This window comes from Artemia sp. Qi Xiang Cuo, chromosome 5 (genome assembly GCF_049724085.1).
Source record: "Artemia sp. Qi Xiang Cuo chromosome 5, ASM4972408v1, whole genome shotgun sequence".
NCBI lineage: Eukaryota > Metazoa > Arthropoda > Branchiopoda > Anostraca > Artemiidae > Artemia > Artemia sp. Qi Xiang Cuo.
Genome location: NC_142798.1, coordinates 80,553,428 through 80,580,303, shown reverse-complemented (window position 1 = coordinate 80,580,303; position 26,876 = coordinate 80,553,428). Strand labels below are relative to the sequence as shown.

The following is a 26,876-nucleotide window of genomic DNA, read 5'->3' as shown; positions in this document are numbered from 1 at the left end:
CTTTCCCATTGCACTAACTGATTCATCAGGTACACTATTTATTTTTAATCCAATCAATTCTTTTATTAATCCCCAGGTTTTCTTAGGGCATCCTTCGACCTCCTTCAACTTTTTCTCAAAATATTTCCTTTTTTCATTTCTTAAAATTGCATTCAACCTATTTCGATAAATTTTATATAATTGCTTATTTTCTTGTGTCAGGTTAATTATTTGAGCTCTAAACAATTTATCTCTTACATTTATTTGCTTCGAAATCACAGGACTAATCCAAGGTTTTTTACTTGAGTGCTTTCTATTAGACGGTTTCAATATGACTACTTGACTTATCAAACTCTGTAACTTTTCATAAAATAAAACAAACTTTGAATTAGCGCCCTGAACATCGCCTAGAACCTCGTACCAATCCACCTTTTCTATATCATTTTTAAGTTTTACCATCGTGCTTTTACTTATCACTGGAATTCTTGATTTTTGCCTTTAACCACCTTCGTGACAGTTAAAATATATTGTTTATGTCTAAATTTTACCTCATTTAGGTAGGTACTGTTGAAGAGCATGAAATAGTAACAAAGGAAACGTCCCACTATATTCACAATCTGCGTCCCTTTACTCAGTACAGTGTGTGGGCATCGTCGTTGAGCGAGCAAGGTGCTGGCTCCACTACTGAAGAGGTTTTGGGCAGAACTTTCTCAGCTCCTCCAAGCCAAGTGCCACAAAATGTAATCGCCGAAAGTGCAAGCTCGTCGAGTATTGTTGTCCGATGGGAACCTCCTCCCAAAGAGCAACAAAATGGTAATGTATTGTTTTAGATATAATAGCTATTTTAGTGAGCAATTTTAGATATGAAATTAAAGAAATGACTTGTAACCATGAAGTATGTTCAAGTCCTTTGCAATTTGCCTAATCAAGTAACTAGAAATTACCAACTAAAATGTTTCTGTCAGGAACCCTACCGTCTGCTGTTTTCTCACAATCCTCGTCACTTTGCAGAGAAGCTATTCATGAAAGTTCTGAATATGAATGCTAATTTGGAATACAAATTCTCTTGAGAACATCTCTTCAACTTCCTCATTTGGAAATCACTTTAAACTGAATTTCTGTAATATCTGTGGGACCATTTTGAATTACCAAGGACAGTGAAATGACATGTTTGTATGAATTGGAACTTACTCAACCATATATATCTTAAAAAACCGAGAGTTCAATTTTTATGAGAAACATCTCCATATGCAATGGTTGGTAGTCGTGGGTGCAAAATTAAAAAAAGGAAACGCTGATGAGGAACCAGCACAAAATAAGCTGAAAACGCACCAAGCAGTATAAGAAGGTGTTGTTGTATTTGGGAGTAAACAAATTGTTAATATTCGAGTTTCTACGGATGAAAAGCTCAAATTTAGCTCTGACTGTTTTTTTTTCACCGTTCAACGTGGCAACACTGCAAAATGAGGTACTGCCCTAAAAAGTTCATAAATATGGAACAACACAAAGATTTTTTTTTTTTTTTAATGGAGGTTTTCAGGTATGAATAGACTTGAGACGGGTCCTCGTCACTTTGCAGAGAAGCTATTCATGAAAGTTCTGGAAATGAATGCTAATTTGGAATACAAATTCTCTTGAGAATTGCTCTTCAACTTCCTCATTTGGAAATCACTTTAAACTGAATTTCTGTAATATCTGTGGGACCATTTTGAATTACCAAGGACAGTGAAATGACATGTTTGTATGAATTGAATAAGTAGGAACTTACTCAACCATATATATCTTAAAAAACCGAGAGTTCAATTTTTATGAGAAACATCTCCATATGCAATGGTTGGTAGTCGTGGATGCAAAATTAAAAAAGGAAACGCTGGTGAGGAACCAGCACAAAATAAGCCGAAAACGCACCAAGCAGCATAAGAAGGTGTTGTTGTATTTGGGAGTAAACAAATTGTTAATATTCGAGTTTCTACGGATGAAAAGCTCAAATTTAGCTCTGATTGTTTTTTTTTTCACCGTTCAACGTGGCAACACTGCAAAATGAGGTACTGCCCTAAAAAGTTCATAAATATGGAACAACACAAAGATTTTTTTTTTTTTTTTTTAATGGAGGTTTTCAGGTATGAATAGACTTGAGACGGGTCCATTGCGCAAAAATATTTTTATTTGGATGTCTTCGATGCTACAAAAAAAATAAAATAATAATAATAAAAAAAAAACATTTTGACCCATGCAGAACCCTTAGAAGGAATTACAAATCTCAAATAGCCCTGGCGTAATATGTAACCATATCATTCACGTTGTTTTCAATACTGTTCACTGAGCTTCATGATAATTTATCGTGGCTCACTGCCGCGGAACCTTTTATAAATAATTTCTGAGACCACACTGGCTAATCATGATAAAACATAAAATCGTGAAGAATGAAGAAAACAAGGACAATAATCAGCCAGTGAAAAAATTGAAAAATAATGCAAATATTTCGGTCAAGACCTCCGCTTGACCGTCTTCAGTGCAGAATAAAATTGATAAAAATATAAGAAACCAAACCTTAAAACAAAACACAAAACTAAAATAGTATGAAATAGGTGAAAGTGTAACGGTGAAGACGGTCAAGCGGAGGTCTTGACCGAAATATTTGTATAATTTTTTCACTGGCTGTTTATTGTCTTCGTTTTCTCCTTTCTTTGCGATTTTATGTTTTGGCTTAACCTTTTAGGGATCTCCTGTGGACCCTGGGTCGGAAAACCCTGATTTATATGGGGATAACTCCCGGGATTGGATTGACCGATCATGGCGATAGTAAAATCCAAAACTTTCTAAGTAGTTAGAAAGCGGGCTGTAACCAATACAATTTGGATAACTTATTCATCGACTTATTTGCGCATAAGTTAATGTATATGGATTATTTACTTCGGTTTCATATGTATTAGTGCTTTGTTGTCTAGGATTTTATATTTCGTATATTTTATGGCATGGTGGCTTAGGGGACGCGATACGGTTGAAGCGTAACTACGGAAAGTTAGGGTTGGGTAAAAGTGGGGATTTTTTATTCCCCTAATATCTGTTATTTCAACTCATCTTTGGAATAACAGTAATACTTTTTCATCTCTGGTGCTAGTTCATACACCATGGCTGTTCCTCTGTTTTCTGTATTGTTTGGTAAGCTTACATAATACATTAACAGTGTTTATCTCTCGGGTAAAAAAATATGCGCCATGAGGTAGAAAGTAATATATAAGCCGTCATATGCACACGCAGATTCAAGTCCCGGACTAGGAGGGGGGGGGAATAGGTATCTGAGCTTCCAAGGAGGATGGACGCTTGAAAAAAATGAAATAGATTCAAGTTAGGTTGTCAATTTATAATTACCTCTAAGGAAGTCACTACAGTGGATCAATCATAATCCCCCCCCCCCTCGTTTTTATAAATATTTTGGACACACCCAGGAAAAATAAATGAAATACCAAAAATATAAACATGTTAAAAGATTTGAAGAACTTTTTCTGAACTCTTAAGAACTATCGATTATACGTATATTCCCTGTTTGTGTACTGTAACGTTTCCTTGAGTGTTAACACTTCTGAAATAGTGTTAATTGTTTTTTTTTTTTTTTTTTTTTAAATTATGATATTCTGTTGATTTATGTTCTATTTGCTTTTTCGTTCTATTTTCAGGTATAATAATTGGGTACAAAGTCTCGTACAAGCCAAAAGGTCGTGGCAAAGCGTCAACAACATTAACTACAGATGGCAGTAGTCATCTATCCACCTTGAATAGCCTACCAAGAAGTGCAGAGTTCCTAATTAAGGTTGCCGCAGTGAACATAAACGGGACTGGACCTTATACAGACTGGATAACTGCTGAAACGTTTGACAGCGATTTGGATGAAAGCCAAGTTCCTGACCAACCAAGCTCATTAAGGGCAAAACCTGGTACGACTTGGATTACTGTCACTTGGTCTCCGCCCAGCAATCAAAATATTATGGTTCGAGGCTATACGCTTGGCTGGGGCAAAGGGATACCTGATGTTTATAGGAACCTTGTTGACGGGAAGCAAAGAAGCTTTACGATTGAAAAACTAGGTAAGTTTGTTTTTTCTTCCTATCGACTTTCTGTTGAATTATTGTAAGGAAGAGCTATTTTTGGCTGGCTGCTGAATTATCGTGTTTGTGTAATAAATATCTGCCACAGCATAAGAATTTGTACGACAGTAGACACTTCTTCTTTAAGACCTTTAGGGCCGTGCCCTTCCCCTGAAATGTTGGCACCCCATATTTTCTTATATTTCCTGTATAATTCACCGTGTTTTGCCTTTTTTCTGAAGTTGTATATGGCAATAAAAGTTTTACATATCTGGATTCTGATATCCCTGTGACAAAGAAAGACCTTGCAATATAATTCACTTTAGTTCTGCCCATCCCTCCTTCTCTATTATTATTGTTTATTAATTCTTATTTGCATGGATGGTTCAACACAAGCTTTAATACAAGTTTAAATATTTCCCATTAATACATTTAGCAAACAAAATAGTTATGAGTAGCCACACTTGATTTTTTGCAGTGATTGCATTAGAGATAGCAGAACTTTCACTAAAAGAACTTCCACCAGTAGAATATGTAGTGATACATAAAGATCTACCTTTTTTGTATTTTTATTCCTAATTTCTGATGAATTTGCTTAATATTTAATCGACGAAAAAAGAGAATCGACGAAAGTATTTAAACATGTATTAAGAACGAATAGCTTGATGATTGACACCGATATTTGAATGCTGATCAAGCTGTTTGCATTAATTGCAATTTTCTTTGGTGGAAGCAGTGGTTCCCCCCTCAATCCTCAGTATATTTGGGAATAACTTAGAAATAGTTATTTTGTATTTTGTATTTTTATATTTTGTATTGGGAGTATTTTTGGAAATAATTTAGAAATAGTATTTTTGTATTTTGTATTTTATTTTTTGTATTGGGAGTATTTTTGGAAATAACTCAGTATTTTTGGAAATAATTTAGAAATAGTATTTTTGTATTTTGTATTTTTATATTTTGTATTGGGAGTATTTTTGGAAATAACTCAGTATTTTTGGAAATAATTTAGAAAGTGAAATAAGCTTGTTTTTACGTTGCTGAAGTTTGAAGTTTATGAATACTTTCTCTATTTTTTGTTTATATCTATATACAATCTATTCCTGTAATTCCCTTTTTCTGCTATTACCTTTCCCTTATTTGAATCCTTTTTTTAAATTTTCACACACTGAATCTGCTCTTCTAGAACCGAATTCCGAATACGTTATTAGTTTACGAGCACATAATTCGAAAGGAGAAGGCCGTCCCATTTATGAAACAATGAGGACGAGAGAGGAGACTGTTTCGGAGCCATCGACACCTCTAACCACCCCGCTCGGTTTGAAAGCCGTCGTTCTTTCTTCGTCAACTGTTGCGCTGGATTGGACAGACCCTTCTCTAGTTAGAAATAGAGTGAGTTCGTTTGTGTTTTATTTTATAATTAATTTTAGTCTGAGTTTAATTTTATGATTAAATGAATAGTTTTTTTTAGAAAACAGTTCCTTTACTGGATACAGTGCATTAAAGGATCATCCTATTTTTTCCATTACAAACTTTTTTAGCTCCTGTTACCAAACCATTTAGAGTTGATTGTCCTGTCTTGACATAACTTGTAGAGCTTGGATAAGAGACCCGAATAAAGAGCAGGAAACCAAAAGCCGAAACTTAATTTCCTGGAAATCTTAGAAAAACCATTTAAGTTCTCCCGTTTCGTACCGAGATAGAAATATCCAGTTTTAATGAAACTTATATCATCAGAAAGCGCGAATTTTATTTCCGATTAAACGGAGTAGAATTTCCCTTTGAAGTTTTAAGTCCTTCCTTATGACCTTATTCTATTCCATTCTGGGACGACCTGCTTTTTTGTTTCGCCCAAGATGGACGAACAAATAACACAATCTTTAAGAATCTGTCATACTTCATCACGAAAACGCGGCCTAGCCCTCAGTGTTATTATAATAACCTTATAATAATTTTATGATTATTAAGTCTTATTTATTTTATAAGACTTATTTATATATTATAATGTTACAGGATTTGATTAGATTAATACTTGTATCAGAATCTTGTGATATCATAAGGTTTTCTCTTTTGCCACCAACTACTGACACCGCTATTATGTATAATAGCCTATTAAATTTATATATAATACTAAATATAATATCTTTATAATAATTTATATAGTGTTTTAATATATATCAGTTATTCATATATGTTAAAATGTTCTCACAACAATAATATTATTATTATAATTTTAAAGTCATAATTTTTTTTATGAAATAATTTAATATATATATATATATATATATATATATATATATATATATATATATATATATATGTATATATATATATATATATATATATATATATATATATATATATATATATATATATATATATATATATATATATATATATATATATATTATATATATATATATATATATATATATATATATATATATATATATATAAATGGCCTTCTTGAAATTTTGTTTAGATGTAACTTACAAATTAACTTACATAACGAGCTTATATACTCGTATATTTTTATTACGTATATTTGGGGGTTTGCCCCCTAGTCAACACCTTGCTCTTTACGCTCAAGTTCAAATTTTGTTCCAATTCTTTAAGAATGACCCTTTAATCACAAAAGACCGTTAATTGGAATAAATAGCTCTGATGAAAGTACAAAAGAAAACTTTAGCGTATAGAGGGAGGTAATGAGTAGGGGGTGAACCCAATCATATACGTATTAGTTTCAGTTCGTTTTAAATTTTGATGTTGCTCCTTGCTTTCAGTCGAAAAAATCGTTTTTTTTTTTATTATTTAATTTCTGATCTTTTTTTTTTAAATAATGCTGGGAAATCCGGCACCCCTTCAAAGAAATGTCCCTTCCCCCCATGAAAACTCCATGGATGATCCTCCCACGTAACACCCGACCCACCCCCCAGCTACCAAAAAAAATCCCCCCTGAAAACTTCTGTATACTTCCCAATAACCAATACTATATGTAAACATTAGGCAAAGTTCAAAACTTGTAACCTTTCCCCCGGGGGCTGTGGGGGATTAAGTCATTCTCATAGATAATTTATTATATTTTCTGATCATGCTGAATAAAATGGTTAGCTCAAAATGTTGATCGGGTGGCTCTAAGAAAAAATGAGCGTGAGATGCAGCCTACTTGCCCTCCATTTTTTTGGTCACTTAAAAAGGGCACTAGAACTTTTAACTTTCATTCTAATGAGCCCTCCCGCGGTATTCTAGGACCACTGAGTCGATACAATTACCCCTGGAAAAAAAAAAATAAATTAAATAAAAAAATAAACACGCATCCGTGATCTTTCTTCTGGCAAAAAATACAAAATTCCACAGTTTTGAAGATAGGAGCTTGAAACTTCTATCGTAGGGATCTCTGATACGCTGAATCTGATGGTGTGATTTTCAATTAAGTTCTATGACTTTTAGGGGCTGTTTCCCCCTTTTTTCCAAAATAAGGCAAATTTTCTCAGGCGCGTAACTTTTGATCGGGAAAACTAAACTCGATAAAACTTATATATTTGAAATCAGCATAAGAATATGATTCTTTTGATGTATCAATTGGAATCAAAATTCCGTTTTTAGGTTACTATTGAGCCGGGTCGCTCCTTACTTACAGTTCGTTACCACGAACTGTTTGAATAGTCCCAGAAAAAAAGGGAGATACATCAGTGATACGTAGTATAAAAATTTTCACCGGTTTCCAAAGGCAAGAGGGGGTTGGAAACCAGTTATTGATTATTCCATCGATGTAATTTTCATTTCAATTCTCCATCATTTTTGAGGGGTAATGCCGAAATGACACCAAAAAAGCAATTTTTGTGAAAAAAATAACTTTTTAGTTTAGAGCTATCAAGTCGAGTTTATAGAAAGCATGGAGATATAAGCATTAGCTTTCAAATGAACCCGCAAACCACTCACTTAAATCACTCAAGGCCCCGCAAGCATTGAGGGGGGCAGAGGCTACAATATGTTTTAACGGATTTTTCGAGGAGAGGGGCTGAAAACCTCCCATCGAGCGTTTTCAGACATGGGAACTTCAATGATATAAAATTAATCTCAGTGTACCATTTTCAAGGGCTTCGGAGATCTTTTTCAAAACTCGCACAAATTTGCTCTCGTCATTAGTTTTCACTTTTAAGTTTAACGTGGACGATAATTACCATTCCTAAATCCATGTGAAATGCGATTCTTTTAAATTTGAACATATGCTTAAAAATATATTTTAAGTTTCGCTTGCTATGGACTGTGGTCAGCTCCTTACCAGGTTGCAGCTAGTGCTGTAGCCATGATAACAGCTATTGCTGCCGCCATGACTTGGCTTAGACCAAACTTGAACTATGGAATATTATCTGTCCAGTAATGAATTTCATGCCAAGTTAACTAACCAAGAATATAGTCCTAGGCTAAATATTTTCATCGATGACTCTGTGATGGAGACCCCCATGATGTATAATATGATTATCCAAATCAAAATATCTTTGACCTCTTTTCACAATTTTGAGCGCTAGCCGAGCCACATAATTTGAATGAGAAATAACCAATAATTCAAGAAAACTTAGGACTTTGGGGACTGGGCCCCCAAGGCCTTCTCTTCCGTATATCTCTGCCGGGCATTGCCCAAAACCCCCAAAAACTGTTCTATATTTTCATGGAGACTGTTTCGGACAGATCTTTAGCTTAGGAGAATTGCCCTCTCCGAATTTCTTCTAGTTTCCGTCGCTCTAAAAAACCGACGTGTCTGTCATGATGACAGCCTAGGTTAGGGGCACACAGAAATTCATTTCGAGGTTCGGAGGGTGAATTAGTCAACAAAGAATAATGACTTTAGAGTCATTGAAAAATATACGAATATTTAACAGAAATCGGGTTTATGTATCAAGAAATTGATATCAGAGGCAACGCTATAGCGTTGCCTATAGTAAAGGCCATACGGCTCCAATGTTTTATTATTATTAATTAAAAAAAACTTTCCAAAAAATAAATTTTTAAAATAATATTAAAGACAATTTTAAAATTAAGCTCAACAGATAAAAATACATTTTAAAATTAAAACACAAAACGACCAGAAATTATTATTAAAGAATAAATGAAACCCAAAACGAAGAAAAATTAAATAGAAAATCATAGCAAAAACATACAACACGTAATAATATAAATGAATAAATAAATCTTAAAGCTAGTAATGCTTAGATTGAATATGAATATCAAGCTTAAAACTAAAAAGAATATTTTCCTATTGAAGTATAAATGAAACTTAAAACGAACAGAAATTAAATAAACAATCAATGCGAACAAACAAACATACAATAGATATTAATGTAAATTAATAAATAAATCTTAAAACGAGTGAAACTTAAATTGAATATCAAATCAAGCTTGAAACGAACAAAAATCACCACAAACAAGAGTTTGGGAATAACCTCCTTCTCTCATTGTAAAGTCTAAAACCTACTGCATCATTGGCGCTTTGCTGAAAACCAATTTTATGACAAATATTTTCTTTTGTACTTAATATTGAAAATAAACATTAAAATTATATTAACATTTTGGACTGTTGAGCTTTCATTAATTAATTTCAATATGCATTATATATTCAGTTTAATTTATTAGCTCTTTTTAAAATTGTTAAAAACGAATATAGTTTCGCTACAAACAATTGTTTGGATACTGCCTCCTTTCGTAACTGCCTCCTTTTAAAATAAAAGCCTACTGCGTCATTGGCGCTTAACTGAAAACGGATTATATTACAAATATTTTCTTTTCCAGTTCTTACAAAATTGAAAATAAAAATACAATTACAGTAGAATAAATTTTGAACTGATGGATATTTGAAAAACTAATATAATTATAAGTAAAATATTTATTTTGTTTTTTTTTATACTCTCCAAGATTTTTCAAGACACATACAGCGTACAGTAGAGTACAAAGGACGCAGTTGGTTTTAGACTTATAGAGTGAATGAAGGAGGTCAAACCCAAACTCTTATGTGTGGTTATTTTTGTTCGTTTCCAGCTTGATTTGCATATTCAATTTAATTTTCATTTGTTTTAAAATTTATTTATTAATTTACATTAATATCTATTGTAGGTTTGTTTGCATTGATTGTTTATTTAATTTCTGTTCGTTTTAAGTTTCATTTATACTTCAATAGGAAAATTTTCTTTTTTGATTCAATCTAAGCATTACTCGCTTTAAGATATATTTATTCATTTATATTATTACTTGTTGTATGCTTTTGCTATGATTTTTTATTTAATTTCTGTTCGTTTTGGGTTTCACTTATCCTTTAATAGTAATTTCTGGTCGTTTTGAGTTTGAATTTTAAAAGGTATTTGTATATGCTGAGCTTAAGTTTAAAATGGCCTTTAATTTTCTTTGAAAAACTTATTTTTTCGGAAAGTTTTTTTTTTAATTAATTTTTGTTCGTTTTGATTGAAAAAAATTTCAAGTTTTTAAAAATTCCTTAATTCAAAAACAAAAAAAAAAAAAAAAAAAATCAAATATTCATCGAAGTATCAAAACTGATACCAAAGTAACAATATCAAAGTGAAAAAATGGGTTTGTGTCAACCTCGGAGTTTTTATTATGTGATATTTGAACTATTTTTAACAAAATTGTTATCTCAACATTTTCATCGGATGGGTTTGAATAAAAAGTGCATGTGGGGACTAGATTAAGCCTCGATGTCTTTTGACTACTTAAAAGTAAACTAAAACATTCTATTTTCTATTAAATCGAGCCTTCTCTGAAGTTGATACAAGCTTCTCTTCTATACGAACATATATATCCCCAGAGTATAACTTACAACGCCTGTCCCTCGGCCCTGGGAAGTTGTGTCGACCCTGGAGTTTCAATATCTGATGGTTGAACTATTTTTAACAAAATGGTTACCTGAAATTTTTATCGGATGGGTTTATCCATCCGATACACCCAAAGGCGTGGAGGGCGGGAGGGGCTAGTTGTCCTCCGATCTTTTTCACTCTGAGAAAATGAACTACAACTTTTTATTTCGATTCAAATGAACTATTTTTAACAAAATGGCCCCCTCAAATTTTTTATCAGATGTATTTGGGAGAAAAGGGCTTGGGGGGCCAGTTGCTCATGATATAACCAGTCGATTAAGAAATGAAAACCTGTATACAGCCTACAATTTTCAGGGACCGTACTGCCACACAGTTACACATCCGTCCCTGGATATAATAAAGAAAGAAAGGGTCTAAAGAAAGAGGCTTTGAATAGATTGGGATGGAGGAGAAGCGTGCGTAACTGTGTTGGCCTCAGGTGGCTCGGTGGTGCGATGAGTTGTGGTTAGTAGTGGGAGTAGTATAATAGATACAACTATTGAGATTGTGATTAGGGAGACCTGCATTTGTAGTTTCCTTCCCATTCATTGCTGTCGATGTCTGAAATAGGTCTCCGTCCTGTAATTAGACACCTCCGAGTCTGCTCCTAGTTCTAGTTATTAGTATCCTACTTCTAGTATCCTAGTTATTAAACCTCCAGACTCCAGTGGTTTTATAACAAATAAGGAAACACATTAGTTGTCCTCAATGTAAAATTCAGAATTTAACAGTTGGCAACTTGAGAATTTTTAGAACCTCCCATTTCAAGTAACGCTGCTATATGATGAAATCAAAACCTCAGTATTTATTAACACCTGCCTATGGCAAGGACTCTAGAAATATTGATTCTTTGCTATACCAAAGTGTCTTGAAATAGAGAGGTCCTTAAATCTCAAGTTCCTACCTGTAATTTAATCTTGGATCTGATTGAAAGACAATTGTCTGTTCAATGGATGTGCTGCAAGAACTAGTGCTGAATAAAAACTCACCCTGGAAGCGCAAGGAATTCTTGCAAACTATTTGTGTTCGAACTTGTTTGTTGAATTTTGAAAACTGCACATGATTTCTAAGCAGGAAAATCGAAATCCTTAACCACATGAGAAAATAAAAGCTCCAACATAACGGTTGACGCAATGAAGAATTGGCGCAAATTAATTCACAGTCAGCCGAACGCCGCCTCGTCTGGTGGCGGCGCGGCGGTGGAGTTACGACATCGACGGCGGTCGACCGGACGTCTCGTCGGTGGCGTTCGATGCATATGCCGGCGCGGCGCAGGGGTCTATCCGAAACCCTGTTTTATTAAGAACGCGTCATTCCAATTCATTTCTCCCTTTCCACCTTTTTAATTTTGTTCATTTTAGATAATTAATAAAAAGGAATAGACCAGAAGTATACAAAGAAAATAATAGAGCTATTAAAAGAAAATTTCAAGATCCGGGAGTTGAGCCAATTCTATTTCAGAGATTCCATCGTCGTCTTGCATTACTAAGAAAGATAAGGTGACTTGTATACACCCAACCCCTATTAAATATTTTGCCTCTAATGGTGTTTGTGTTCCTTATATTTACCTAATGATTGCAATTTGGAGTTGAAGAAGGAGGGGCATTATCACTACCCCCAATTTTATCCTCCCCCCCTTAGATTTTAAAAATACCTTTTTTCCGGTATGTTCATTGATTTTTTTTTCTGGTTATTCACTGAAATATTAAAAGGACAATAAAGTTGCCCTTGATTTTGAAAAGTACATTTTGTCCCCTCCTCCAAATTTTTTTGAATTGACGCCACTGCTAAGGCCCAGCATAGGCACCGAAGAACTGACTTGAGTTTTACCGAAAAGCTTGCTCCCTTGAAGTATCTTACATATGACCTCCTAACTATTAAGAATCTTTCTCTTTGTACTACTTCTTGTTTATATAATTTAAAACATTTAGGTTCTTTGTATATTTATTTAATATCTTTTAACACAAATAAAATAACAAAACATTTAATTTCAACTAATTCAGTTCACAGAAATTCACTCTTGAGATATGCTCCTGTCACTTCACTACAATGTAAAAAAAATTGATCTAATAGTTAGGATTAACATAGTCGAATCCCTCAAATTCATCACCGCTAAGCTGCTGCACCATACGATTTTCAGGCTCACTTAAAGCAGTTAACTCTGGCTTCTCCTTTTTAAACCTTTTATCGAAATTCTCTGCCTTTTTCTCATCACCAACTTTTGGCTTGAAAGGGGGTTTGGATTGTCTAGTTTCAATTTTTGACCAATCAATATCTTGGAATAAAAGATTAGTTCTAATGTCATCGTTCCCTTTTGGACCAAAGCCAAGTCTTTTATTTGGATCTTTCGTGAGGAACCCTTCGCAAGCATCTTTGGCGTCTTTTGACATGAATATGGGAAAGGAGACACTTTGCCCAACGATTGCAGAAAAAAGTTCTGACCGAGATTCACCCCTGAAAGGTAGTATCCCAGTAAGCATTTGGAATAGAATAACTCCATATGCCCACCAGTCGACCAACTTATCATACGGCTTTTGTAACATTATCTCTGGAGCAAGGAAATAACGTGTACCGCAAAATGTGTCGGTTTTTTTATCCCCTAGAATGCCAAGCTTACATATCCCAAAATCTGCCACTTTTATGTGTCCGTCTTGATCCAGCAGCACATTATCTAACTTCAGGTCTCGGTAGATGACTCCTTTAGAATGTAGAAAGAACAAAGCTACAGCAATTTCAGCTGCATAAAAAGTCGCAACATGCTCCTTGAATTTACCGCTCTGTGAAATCTGAAACGCAACATCTCCACCACTAACATAGTCCATAATGAAATATAATCGATCATTAGTTTGAAAGCAGGAATATAGCTCGACTAGGAAATGGGATTTAGAGGGAAATGATAGGACATTTTTCTCCGCCATAGCGAATTCAATTGCATCATCTAAATCTACACCGTCCTTAATCTTCTTGTAGGTTTTCACTGCATAAAGTTCTTCAGTTCCTTTCCTTTCAGTTAAAAGAATTTTACCGAACCCTCCTTTGCCAATGATTCGCAAAAAATTAAAATCATTAAAAAAATCACAAGGAGAAAAATCCCAAAAACAAGGTTCAAACTTTTCGATTTTCTTTTTCGATGGACCATTCCTTCCTGCCAGATCCACTTCATCTGTCAAGTTATCGATGGTTGAACTCAATTTTTTCATTTGAAAATAAAAGCTAGATAAGATGCCATGTAAATCATGTTTTCCAATTTCACTTTGGTGTCTTTTTAATTTTTCCGAAAGTGAGTTTGTATGTCGCATGGAATCCATTATTTTCTTCCGTAATCTGAATCTTTTCTTCACTCCTGGGGATCTATAAAATATCGATAGCTTTCTGGCAATTGTGGCAATCTCATTGTCTAGTTTTTTGAACGGATCAATCTGTTTATTACCAGTCTTGTTTTCAATTTTGGAAACGATGTCAACCTTTTGTTCCATCTGCACTTTTTTAGCATCAGGTCCTACCTTAGAAATTCCAATAGGTACAACGATATTCACCTTCTTCACCACTGCTCTCGTCTCTCCTACAGGACACCATACACCTTTTTCCTTCCCAAAACTTTCAATTTTGCTAACTGTACTGGGCATGATATATTGTTTGCTTTAAACTAACTTGTTATTTGCTTTGAATTAACTTGTTAACTAATAAGAAATTCACTGGAAACATTCATTTATATGCAAGAAGTAACGTCATAGACATCCAGAATAGGCGTGGTTGTGGTGACGTCATTCAACACCATTCTCCATTTTATCCGTCAAATTAGAAAATTCATTTGTGATGACGTCATGTAAAATCAATGGCTTCTCTATCCGGTATTAACAGTAAAAGAGAAAAATGCTAGCCGGTGTCATAGATGACGTCATCTAAAGGGGTTTGGGGTTAACGGTTCAAACCTCTTCACACCTCAAATATTTATTTGACTTTTAATCTTGAGTTAAAAATGCAGTTTAAAAAAAATCTACTAAATAAATAAAAAGTATTTCTCCAACTAGTAAATTGGTTGGACAACTGCAGGTAAAAAAAAAATCGCCCCCCCCACAGAAAATCCTCTAGACAATTCCCACCCCGCTGAAAATATCCCCGAAAATCCCCCCCCCCCCAAAAAAAATGTCGGCATACTTCCCAATAAAAAATACTATACATAAACAATGGGCAAATTACGTGACTTATAGCTCTTTCCCTAGTGGCTTCAGGGGGTCATTTTATCCCCACAGCCATAGTTATTGGACCTTTCGACTATTCTCAACAAACGGGCGATTGCAAACTTTTGAGTGGACAACTTTGGGGGGAAAGTGACGTGGGAGGGGGGCCACCTGTCCTCCAACCTTTTTTTTCACTCAAAAAGGGCACTAAAACTTCTGATTTCCATTCAAATTAGCTCGCTCCTGGTCTTCTAGAATCACTTTAGGGTATGGTTCTCTGAAATGCTGAACGTGTCGTTGTGTTTTTCATTAAGACTACGAGACGTTTAGGGGACCTTTCCCCTCTTTTTAGAAAACCAGGCACATTTTATCAGGTTCATAATTTTGATAGGTAACATTAAACTTAATGAACTTCATATATTTGGAATCAGCATAAAAATTTGATTCTTTTTATGTATCCGTTATTATCAACCCCCTACTCAGCCCCTCGCTCTTCACGCTAAAGTTTTTTATGGTTTTAAAAACCAAGTTGTGAGACAGAGTCAAACATTAGCCCTAAAGAGCGAGGGGTTGAGGAGGGGGCAGCCCCTTTCATATACGGGATAATTTCTACTCGTTTTAAGTTTTAATGTAGCTCCTTGCTTTCAGTTAAAAAAAAACTCGTTTTTTCTTATTTAATTTCTAAACATTTTTGAGTTAATGCAGCTTTTATTTTGGCTCACCGTACGTGAATAACTACAACAAAATTTGCATATTAATTTTACTTTTTTTTTTGCTAAATGGCCTTCTCGAAATTTTGTTCAGACGTAACTTACAAATTAACTTACATAACGAGGTTCTATATTCATATATTTTTATTACGTATATTAGGGGTTCGCCCCCTCGTCAATACCTTGCACTTTACGCTGAAGTTCAAATTTTGTCCCATTTGTTTAAGAATGACCCCTTAATCACAAAAACCGTTAGTTAGAATAAATAGCTCTGAAAGTATAAAAGAAAACTACAGCGTAAAGAGCGAGGTAATGAGTAGGGGGTGAACCCAATCATATACGTATTAGTTTCAGTTCGTTTTAAATTTTGATGTTGCTCCTTACTTTCAGCACCCCTTCAAAGCAATGTCCCTTCCCCCCATTAAAACTCCATGGATGATCCTCCCACGTAACACCCGACCCACCCCACCCCCCAACTACCAAAAAAAATCTCCCCTAAAAACTTCTGTATACTTCCCAATAACCAATACTATATGTAAACATTGGGCTAAGTTCATAACTTGCAGACCTTCCCCCGGGGACTGTGGGGAATTAAGTCATCCTCAAAGACATAGTTATTGTATTTTTCGACTATGCTGATTAAAATGGCTATCTCAAGGGAAAAAATGAGCGTGGGAGGGGGCCTAGTTGCCCTCCATTTTTTTGGTCACTTAAAAAGGGCACTAGAACTTTTAATTTTCATTCTAATGAGCCCTCCCGCGGTATTCTAGGACCACTGAGTCGATACAATTACCCCTGGGAAAAAAAAACACACGCATCCGTGATCTTTCTCCTGGCAAAAAATACAAAATTCCACATTTTTGCATATAGGAGCTTGAAACTTCTATAGTAGGGTTCTCTGATACGCTAAATCTGAGGGTGCGATTTTCATTTAATTTCTATGACTTTTAGGGGGTGTTTCCCCCTTTTTCAAAAATAAGGCAAATTTTCTCAGGCGTGTAACTTTTGATCGGAAAGACTAAACTTGATGAAGCCTATATATCTGAAATCAGCATAAAAATATGATTCTTTTGAATCTCTTGGCGCTAAGTGAGGCTTCTGGAAGGTTTTTCTTCGGGCGAAGCCCGACGAAACTTACTTTTTCATATGCGCGAAGTTTAAAGAAACCAATTGGCACCCTTAAAAAACGACTAATATTCAGTTTAATTATAGTAACATTTTGAACTGATGAGCCCTCAGCAATTATTATCATTATACATCAAATATTCTGTTTAGTTTATTAGCTCTTTATAAAGTTGTTAAAGACGAATATAGTTTCCCTACAAACAAGTGTTTGGATTTTATTATTATGCAATTTTTTTTTTTTTCAAATATTTCAAAATTTTTATCAAATATTTGAAGAGGGATTGCAATTAAAAAAGGCATGAAAATGAGGTGGCGGACCTCGAACCACTTCAACATCCCCTTCAGTATATCCTGAAAATTTCATCTCAACACCTTCAGATATTCTTCAAATTTTGCAGATCCTCCTTTTTGATAAACTGGTCGCCTTTAATGTCTTTTGATTCAGTTTAACATACCCTTTTGATTCAGTTTAACATACCCTTAACATTCTCTTAGGTTTCATCTCAATGCCTTTAGCCTTTTCAGATACACCGAGAATCAAACATTTCCCTTTTCCTAATGATGAATACTGCATATAAACAATAAAAAGTTCGTTTTTTGTTTTTTCGTTTCAGTTCGTTTTTTTTTATTGTTTTAAAACAATAAAAAACTGAAAACCAATTTAATGACAAATATTTTCTTTTGTACTTAATATTGAAAATAAACATTAAAATTATAGTAACATTTTGAACTGATGAGCTTTCAGCAATTATTATCATTATACATCAAATATTTAGTTTAATGTATTAGCTCTTTATAAAGTTGTTAAAGACGAATATAGTTTCCCTACAAACAAGTGTTTGGATACTGCCTCCTTTCCTCAATCTAGATAAAAACCAAAACCCTACTGCGTCATTGGCGCTTAACTGAAAACGGATTATATTACAAATACTTTCTTTTCTAGTTCTTACAATATTGAAAATAAAATACAATTACATTGAAATAGATTATTGAACTGATGGATCTTTCAACAATATATGTCATTATACATCAAATATTAAATTTGATGTGGTTTATACTTTCCAAGACTGTTCAAGACGCATATAGTTTTCAGTAAAGCGCCAATGACGCAGTAGGTTTTAGACTTTTACAGTGAGAGACGGAGGTCATACCCAAACTCTTGTCTGTAGTGATTTTTGTTCGTTTTAAGCCTAATTTGCATATTCAATTTAAGTTTCACTCGTTTTAAGATTTATTTATTCATTTACATTAGTATCTATTGTAGGTTTGTTTGCATTGATTGTTTATTTAATTTCTGTTGGTTTTAAGTTTCATTTATACTTCAATGGGAAAATATTCTTTTTCGTTTTAAGCTCGATATTCATATTCTATGTAAGCATTACTCGCTTTAAGATCTATTTATTCATTTATATTATTACTTGTTGTATGTTTTTGCTATGATTCTTTATTTAATTTCTGTTCGTTTTGGGTTTCATTTATTCTTTAATAGTAATTTCTGGTCGTTTTGAGTTTGATTTTTAAAAAGTATTTGCATCTGCTGAGCTTAAGTTTAAAAAGGCCTTTACTTTTCTTTGAAAAACTTATTTTTCGGAAAGCTTTTTTTTTATTAATTTTTGTTCGTTTTTGATTGCAAAAAGTTTCAAGTTTTTAAAAATTCCTTATTTCAAAATCAAGCTTTAAAAAAAATCAAATATTCATCAGAGTATCAAAACTGATACCAAAGCAACAATATCAAAGTGAAAAAATGGGTTTGTGTCAACCTCGGAGTTTTTATTATCTGATGTTTGAACTATTTTTAACAAAATTACTATTTAAAATTTTTATCGGATAGGTTTGGGGAAAAAGGACATGGGTGGATAAGATTAAGCTTCGGTCTCTTTTGACTCTTTAAAAGTGAACTAGAACTTTCTATTTTCAATCAAATGAGCCCTCTCTGAAGTTTATGCAAGTTTGCCTTTCATAAGAACCATATATATCGCCGGAGGATAACTTACAATGCCTGTCTCTTGGCCTTGGGAGGTTGTTTTAACCCTGGAGTTTCAATATCTGATGGTTGAACTATTTTTAACAAAATGGTTAGCTGAAATTTTTATCGGATGGGTTTATCCATTAGATACGCCCAAAGGCGTGGAGGGCGGGAGGGGCTAGCTGCCCTCCGATCTTTTTCACTCTGAGAAAATGAACTACAACTTTTAATTTCCATTCAAATGAACCCTCTCTGAGGTATATACGAGTATACCTTCCATTAGAACTATATATGCCCCCAGTGCAATACCTACAACGCCGGCCCCGGCCCTGGGGGGGGGGGGGTTGTGTCGACACAAGAGTTTTTCTTATCTGACCTTTTGACTATTTTTAACGAAATGACCATACGTAAAGCAGTTTTGTTATATGATCTTTGAACTATTTTTAACAAAATGGCTACCTCAAATTTTTTATCAGATGTATTTGGGTGGTTAAAAGGGCTTGGGGGGCCAGTTGCCCTCTGATCACTTTTGACTCTTAAAAAGGGCTGGATATCAATATCCAATCAAATGAGCCCTCTGAAGGGCATATATATATATATATATATATATATATATATATATATATATATATATATATATATATATATATATATATATATATATATATATATATATATATATATATATATATATATATATATATATATATATATATATATATATATATATATATATATATATATATATATATATATAATTTTGTATTTTTTGCCAGGAGAAAGATCACGGATGCGTGTTTATTTATTTATTTAATTTTTTTTTCCAGGGGTAATTGTATCGACTCAGTGGTCCTAGAATACCGCGGGAGGGCTCATTAGAATGAAAGTTAAAAGTTCTAGTGCCCTTTTTAAATGACCAAAAAAATGAAGGGCAACTAGGCCCCCTCCCACACTTTTTTTCCCAAACTCACCCAGTCAAAATTTTAAGATAGCCATTTTGTTCAGCATGGTCGAAAAATACAATAACTATATCTTGGAGGATGACTTAATCCCCCACAATCCCCGGGGGCTGCAAGTTATGAACTTTGCCCAATGTTTACATATAGTATTGGTTATTGGGAAGTATACAGAAGTTTTTAGGGGAGATTTTTTTTGGTAGTTGGGGGGTGGGGGTGGGGCGGGTGTTACGTGGGAGGATCATCCATGGAGTTTTCATGGGGAGAAGGGACATTGCTTTGAAGGGATGCTGAAAGTAAGGAGCAACATCAAAATTTAAAACGAACTGAAACTAATACGTATATGATTGGGTTCACCCCCTACTCATTACCTCCCTCTATACGCTAAAGTTTTCTTTTGTACTTTCATCAGAGCTATTTATTCCAATTAACGGTCTTTTGTGATTAAAGGGTCATTCTTAAAGAATTGGAACAAAATTTGAACTTGAGCGTAAAGAGCAAGGTATTGACTAGGGGGCGAACCCCCTAATATACGTAATAAAAATACATACATGTTAAATTTACCAACACAGCGATAATTTTCACATTTTATTTTAGAAAACCAGTTGAAGTGCTGACTATACCTATCACGCATGGCTACTCCAAAAACGTTCTTTGAATTGTTTCTTTTTCTGCACCGTTAGAAGTCGCATATTTTATATATTTGAATTTTTGCGAAAACCTGCCGTGATGTTTAAAAGCATTCGGTGATATTTTCCTAGTATGAACGGCAGAGGAACAACAAACTTTTGACTACCAGTGAAAAGCTAATTGCATTAGAAAATTTGCATAATGATATAAAAAGGACACGTGTTGAATATATATATATATATATATATATATATATATATATATATATATATATATATATATATATATATATATATATATATATATATATATATATTACTTGGACTATCTGTCTTGGCTTTTCTCTGTGTACAATTAGCCATGTCTTGATGCAACCTATGCAACCTATTGCAAAATACTTGATAACTTCAATTCAAAATCAACGGACTCGGTCGAGCATCCCTTTCATACGAACAATATATGCCCCAGGGCATAACTTACAACGCCTACCCCCGGGCCTTGGGGGGTTATGACGACACCTGAGTTTTTGTTGTCTGACTTTTGATTTTTAACTTAATGCTATCTCAAAATTTTTATTGGATGCATTTGGGGAAAAGGGACGTGGGGGGCTAGTTGCCCTCCAATATCTTTTGACTCGAAAAAACTTAACTAGAACTTTCAATTTCCAATCAAATGAGCCACCTTGGATTTTTTTACGTGTATCCCTTCAATAAGAACCATATATTCCCCAAGGGCATAACTTACATCACCTGCCCTCGGGCCCTGGGGGGCTGTGTTGACCCCTGAGTTTTCGTTATCTGATCTTTTAGCAATTTTTAAAAAAAGCTATCTTAAAGTTTTTACTGAATGGGTTTGAGGAAAAAGGACATGGAGGGGGGGGGGCTAGTTGTCATCCAATCTCTTCTGATTCTTAAAAAGTGAACTAGAACTTGCAATTTTCAAATAAACGACATCTGTTTAAAATTGATAACGAGTATCCCTTTCATAAGGTCCATATATTTCCCCAGGGCATAACTTATATCACGTGCCCTCGGGCCCTGGTGGGTTGTGTTAACACCAGAATTTTATTATATAATCTTTGAACTATTTTTAACAAAATAGCTATATTAAAATTTTTATTGGAAGCATTTGGAAAAATAGGGTTTAGGGGGGGGGAAGCTGGTTACCCTCCAAAATATTATGACGCTTAAAAAGTGAACTACAACTTACAATTTCCAGTCAAATGTGCCCTCTCTGAAGTTTATACGACAATGTTGTCCATACAAAACCTTATATGCCCCCAGGGCATAACTTACAACCCTTGCCCTGAGGGCTCTTGGGGAGTTGTCATCCTCAAAGACCTAATTTCCAGAACTTAAAACTACGTTTAATAAAATGGATGTCTCAAAATATTGATTGGATGTGTCTGGGGAAAAGGTGGGCGTGAGAGGGGGACTATTTGCCCTCCAATCACTTTTGACTGTGGGGGAGTGTCCTCCTCAAAAACATATTTTCTATCTGGAAATCAACTACGTTGAACAAAATGGCTATCTCACAAGTTTTAGTGGATATGTTTTGGGAACAGTTATGAGTGGGGGGGGGGGGGGCTAGTTGCCCTCCAAACAAATTAGACTATTAAAAATGGCACTATATGATGGGCGTGGGGGGGGGCTAGTTGCCCTCCAATCACTTTCGACTATTAAAAAGCCTTTTTTGAAGTTTCTACGACAACGCCTTCTATAAAAACCTTATATGCCCCAGAGTATAACTTAAAACCCTTGCCCTAAGGGTTGTGGGGGAGTGTCCTCCTCAAAAACATATTTTCTATCTGTCAATCAACCACGCTGAACAAAATGGCTATCTCAAAATTTTGAGTGGTTGTGTTTGGGGGAATGATGGCCAGGGGGCGGGGGGGGGGCTAGTTGCCCTCCAATCACTTTCGACTATTAAAAAGGCCACTAGCCCTTTGAATTTCTAATCGAATGAGCCTTTTTGAATTTTCTACGACAACGCCTTCTATAAAAAACTTATATGCCCCCATGGCAAAACTTAAAACCCTTGCCCTAAGGGTTGTGGGGGATTGTCCTCCTCAAAAACATATTTTCTATTTGGAAATCAACTACGTTGAACAAAATGGCTATCTCAAAATTTTGATTGGATGTGTTTGGGGGAATGATGGGTGTGGGGGGGGGGGGGACGAGGTGCCCTCCAAACACTTTACACTATTAAAAAGGGCACTATCCCTTTGAATTGCCAATCGAATGAGCCTTTTTTGAAGTTTCTACGACAACGGCTTCTATAAAAACCTTATATGCCCCCAGGGCATAACTTAAAACCCTTGACCTGAGGGTTGTGGGGGAGTGTCCTCCTCAAAATCTATTTTATATCTGGAAATAAACTACGCTGAACAAAATGGCTATCTCAAAATTTTGATGCGATGTGTTTGGGGAAATGCTGGGCGTGGGGGGGGGGCTAGGGGACCTCCAATCAATTTTGACTATGGAATATGCTACTAGCCCTTTGAATTTCCAGTCAAATGAGCCTGTTTTGAAGTTTCTACGACATGGCATTCTATAAAAACCTGATATTCCCCCAGGGCATAACTTAAAACTCTTGCCTTGGGGGTGGTGGGGGAGTGTCCTCCTCAAAAACATATTTTTTATCTGGAAATCAACTACGCTGAACAAAATGGCTATCTCAAAATTTTGATTGGATGTGTTTGGAGAAGTGATTGGCGTGAGGGGTGCTAGTGGCCCTCCAATCATTTTTGACTATTGAAAAGGGCACTAGAACTCTCGATTTCCAGTCAAATGAGACCCCTTTGAAGTTTCTAAGACGACCCCTTCCGTATGAAGTGCCTCTGGAAAAAAAAATAAAATAAAAAATAATAAAACATTGTAGCAGTATGGCCTTTACTATAGGCAACGCTACAGCGTTGCCTCTGATTATTCTAAAAAGCTTTTTCCGTGGAATAAGTTTTTCAAAAAAAGTAAAGAGCTACATTAAACCGAAAATGAGTAGAAATAAAGTTAATAATTTTCCAAGCGTAAAACTACAAACAAATAACCATTAATAAATAATTGAAACCAAAAACGAATAGAAATTACGATAATTAACTTATTTAAACTCAAAACGAGCAGAAAATAAGATGAGTGGGCACTTGGCACGCGGCAGTCTTCTATATCTGGATTCTCAGTTTCTTCTAACCACAGTTAGAAGATTAGAAGTTAGTTTCTTGATGTCATGACGTCACCACAGGTTCGGTACAGCCACCGTGTGAAAAATACGAATTCTTTCTTAAAGTCCTGACCTATTTAGATAGTTTTTTTGGTCAGTCATCGCTGTTCCTTGTTTTCCAGCCGTATTTCATTGTCCATTTTTGTTCATCTTTACCTCAGAAAGTTTTTTCTGTGCCGTTTGTTTTAGCAGTTTAGATTCATACATCACCTCATTTAATTTCTTAAAGCTTTATAGATAATTATTTGAAAAAAACTACGTTTTCTAAAGAGTTAAAGAGGCTGAGTCACAAGTTCGAACCTTAAAACGTACAGGGATTAGGAGGTACAACTCCCCGCTTTCGCAGCCTTTAAATAAAAAAAAAACAAGTTTTTTAAACTGAAAGTAAGGAGCGACATTAAAACTTAAAACGAACAGAAATTATTCCGTATATGAAAGGGGCTGTGCCCTCCTCAACGCCTCGCTCTTTACGCTAAAGTTTGACGTTCTCACAACTCTTTTTTTTAAACAATAAAAACTTTAGCGTAAAGAGCGAGGCGTTGAGGAGGGCACAGCCCCTTTCATATACGGAATAATTTCTGTTCGTTTTAAGTTTTAATGTCGCTCCTTACTTTCAGTTCAAAAAACTTGTTTTTTTTATTTAAAGTCTGGGAAAGCAGGGAGTTTGGGGGGGCGGCAGCCCCCCAACTGTACCTCCTAATCCCGGTACGTTTTAAGGTTCGAACTTGTGACTCAGCCTCTTTAACTCTTTAGAAAACGTAGTTTTTTTCAAATAATTTCTTCACATTTTTGTACAGTTTATTACTTATTATTGCTTGACTAACTGTTAGCTGATCGTGTCAGGAGTTAAAGTTTGGGGGCTGCCGCCCCCCAAACCCGCCGCTCTTGAAGATTCTTGTGTTAAGGCTTTTAATTCCTGAATACTCAAATCAAATGTAAGATTTTCTTTTTTCAACTTGTCTTCGAGCATGCGGGTATACGGCATGTTATCAAAGCAGTGGAGACTTACCTGTAACCTGAAGGCCGACTGTGATATTCTTCTGGAGATGCCTGTTGAGCCGAAGGATTTAATAGATTGGAATTAAAAAAAAAAACTGAGTTTCTTTTGTAAACTTTAAATTCAATATATAAAATATTTCATCTGACGGGGAATCGAACCCGCGTCTTCCGCCTGACAGTCAGGAGTAGCGACCACTTACCACAGAGACAATTGTTATATTATTTTTAGTCTCTGCAATCTATTTTTGACGCAAGCAAATCCCCACAAAACTTGATGTTTGGCTCTTGCAAAATAGGGAAAGAGTGATCGAATTGAGATGAAATTTTGTGCATATACTGCTAGTCCCCAGGAAAGCTTGTTCTCTAATTTTGAGCCCGATCAAACAATGTTAAAGGGGGCTGTGCTGGGAAAAATTAACATGGGCTCTTATAGGAAAACGAGGTTATTCGTAAATGTAAATTCCGTGGAAAATTTTTTCGGTCTGAAAATATCAAAAGGCCCTAACAGGTCGAATTCCGCTTCGAATGAGTCCTCATTCACCCGGATCCGTTGCCAACTGTGGCCTGTAGGCGAGGCTAAAAAAAAAGAAGAGAAATGAACATTCAGTGGCTATGTCTGGTTTTTTGAAAACAGGTAAGGAGTGATCGGATTGAGTTGAAATTTAGAGGATAAACTCCCGGTCCCTAGTAAAGCTGAAACTCTAAATTTCAGCCCGATCGGACAACGTTAAAGGGGGGCTGTGGTCGGAGGGACGAAACTTCCGGCCCACTTTTACCCATGAAGATAAAGTCGGAGGGGGGTGAAATTTTTTACGTTTCTTAGTTTGAGCTTGGGCTACAAAATGCGATCACCGCCGTCTCTCTGCGACCTCTAGGATCGGAAATCGCTTAACATTGTGGTGGGTCGCCTCTCTCCTTAATAAATACGTCTTTTCTACCTTCCAAGCACATATCACTGTTCAAAATTTTGTTGACAATTCAATGTGATTCTTGCTGTCGTTTCTTCCAAGCCTTTTTATTTAGCGTTTGAGATTCTCACTTTAACTAGTTTTCTAATAACATTTATATGTGCTTCATTTTCATCAATCAATCCCTTAAATTTTTTAAATTATCTTAAATTAGAATTAGCGCCTTTGTAAAGTTAGTTTCTTTTGTTATTGGACCTTTAAAACTTTTGCTTTGGCTTTTCTTTTGTCATTATGAAAAACATAAAACCAAACCTTTGTTGTTTTTTTTTTTAACAGAGGCTGATACAGTATCATATTCCTGGTTTATGCCCTTATAAACTGTGATGTTGTAGTTTATTGCCATTTCATTGCTTGGAGCTTTTATAAAATGTTGAACGTCGACTTTTGCCCCGACTTGTCTTTCTTCATTACGAAACATATATCGTCAATTTTTTTTTTTTTTTAACAAAGGCATGGTAAGCATTGATGACCTTATCCCCGTCAAAATCCCAAACCCAATTATCATTTATATATTTTTTTAAACCCAATTTATGTATTGTTTTATTTTAAATTATCCATTTGTGCATATACATTTTCTTTAATATCATTAACTTTATAATCATAATTTGAATTCTATGTTAAACTAAATTTAATTTTTTTTTTTTCAGCCGACTAATGACAACCGATACTATGTTGTTCGGTATACACCGTATTTTGGCTCTGCGACAAATGTTCGCTATAGGTATTTCAACTCGACGGATCTGAACTGTATGATTGACGATTTGAAACCGAACACCCAGTATGAATTCACTGTCAAAGTTATGAAGGGTAAGTTGCTTTTACAGTTACTTTAACTAAATTGACCCCCTTTACAAAAATTCGATATGTGACATACGCCCTTGTATATTCGGCCCCCTTTTTTGCTTCATATGTATGAATAAGGAAGCCATTTTTATTTCAATAGTGGTATTTATAAATATTAGCATATTTAAAGTACCTTAATCGGTTTTAATCACACGATTTCATTGACCACCCCCCCCCCCGCCAACATTGGGGGGTTGCGCCGCCGAAACGACAGCAGGTAGGGTATAATTGCCTCTAAACTGATGGGTCTTTGATGATTATTTAATATGTTATTTTATCAGTAAAATGAGTGTTTGGTTAGTATTTACTGTATTATGGTTTGAGTGATATTCTTGTGAAAAATGTAAGGGTA

The 26,876-nt window shown here is 34.9% G+C and overlaps 1 protein-coding gene and 1 pseudogene across 1 annotated transcript in view; one reads left to right on the top strand and one right to left on the bottom strand.

Moving 5' to 3' along the window:
• fra (neogenin protein frazzled) overlaps positions 1-26,876 on the top strand; it is a 173,226-nt gene that overhangs the window by 112,237 nt on the left and 34,113 nt on the right. Inside the window, exons 13-16 of the mRNA XM_089089232.1 lie at positions 537-792; positions 3,657-4,064; positions 5,251-5,456; positions 26,329-26,488. Coding sequence (XP_088945358.1) covers positions 537-792; positions 3,657-4,064; positions 5,251-5,456; positions 26,329-26,488 — 1,030 coding nt within the window. The remainder of the gene's footprint in view (positions 1-536; positions 793-3,656; positions 4,065-5,250; positions 5,457-26,328; positions 26,489-26,876) is intronic.
• Positions 12,997-14,556, bottom strand: LOC148952602 (protein kinase C, brain isozyme pseudogene; annotated as a pseudogene).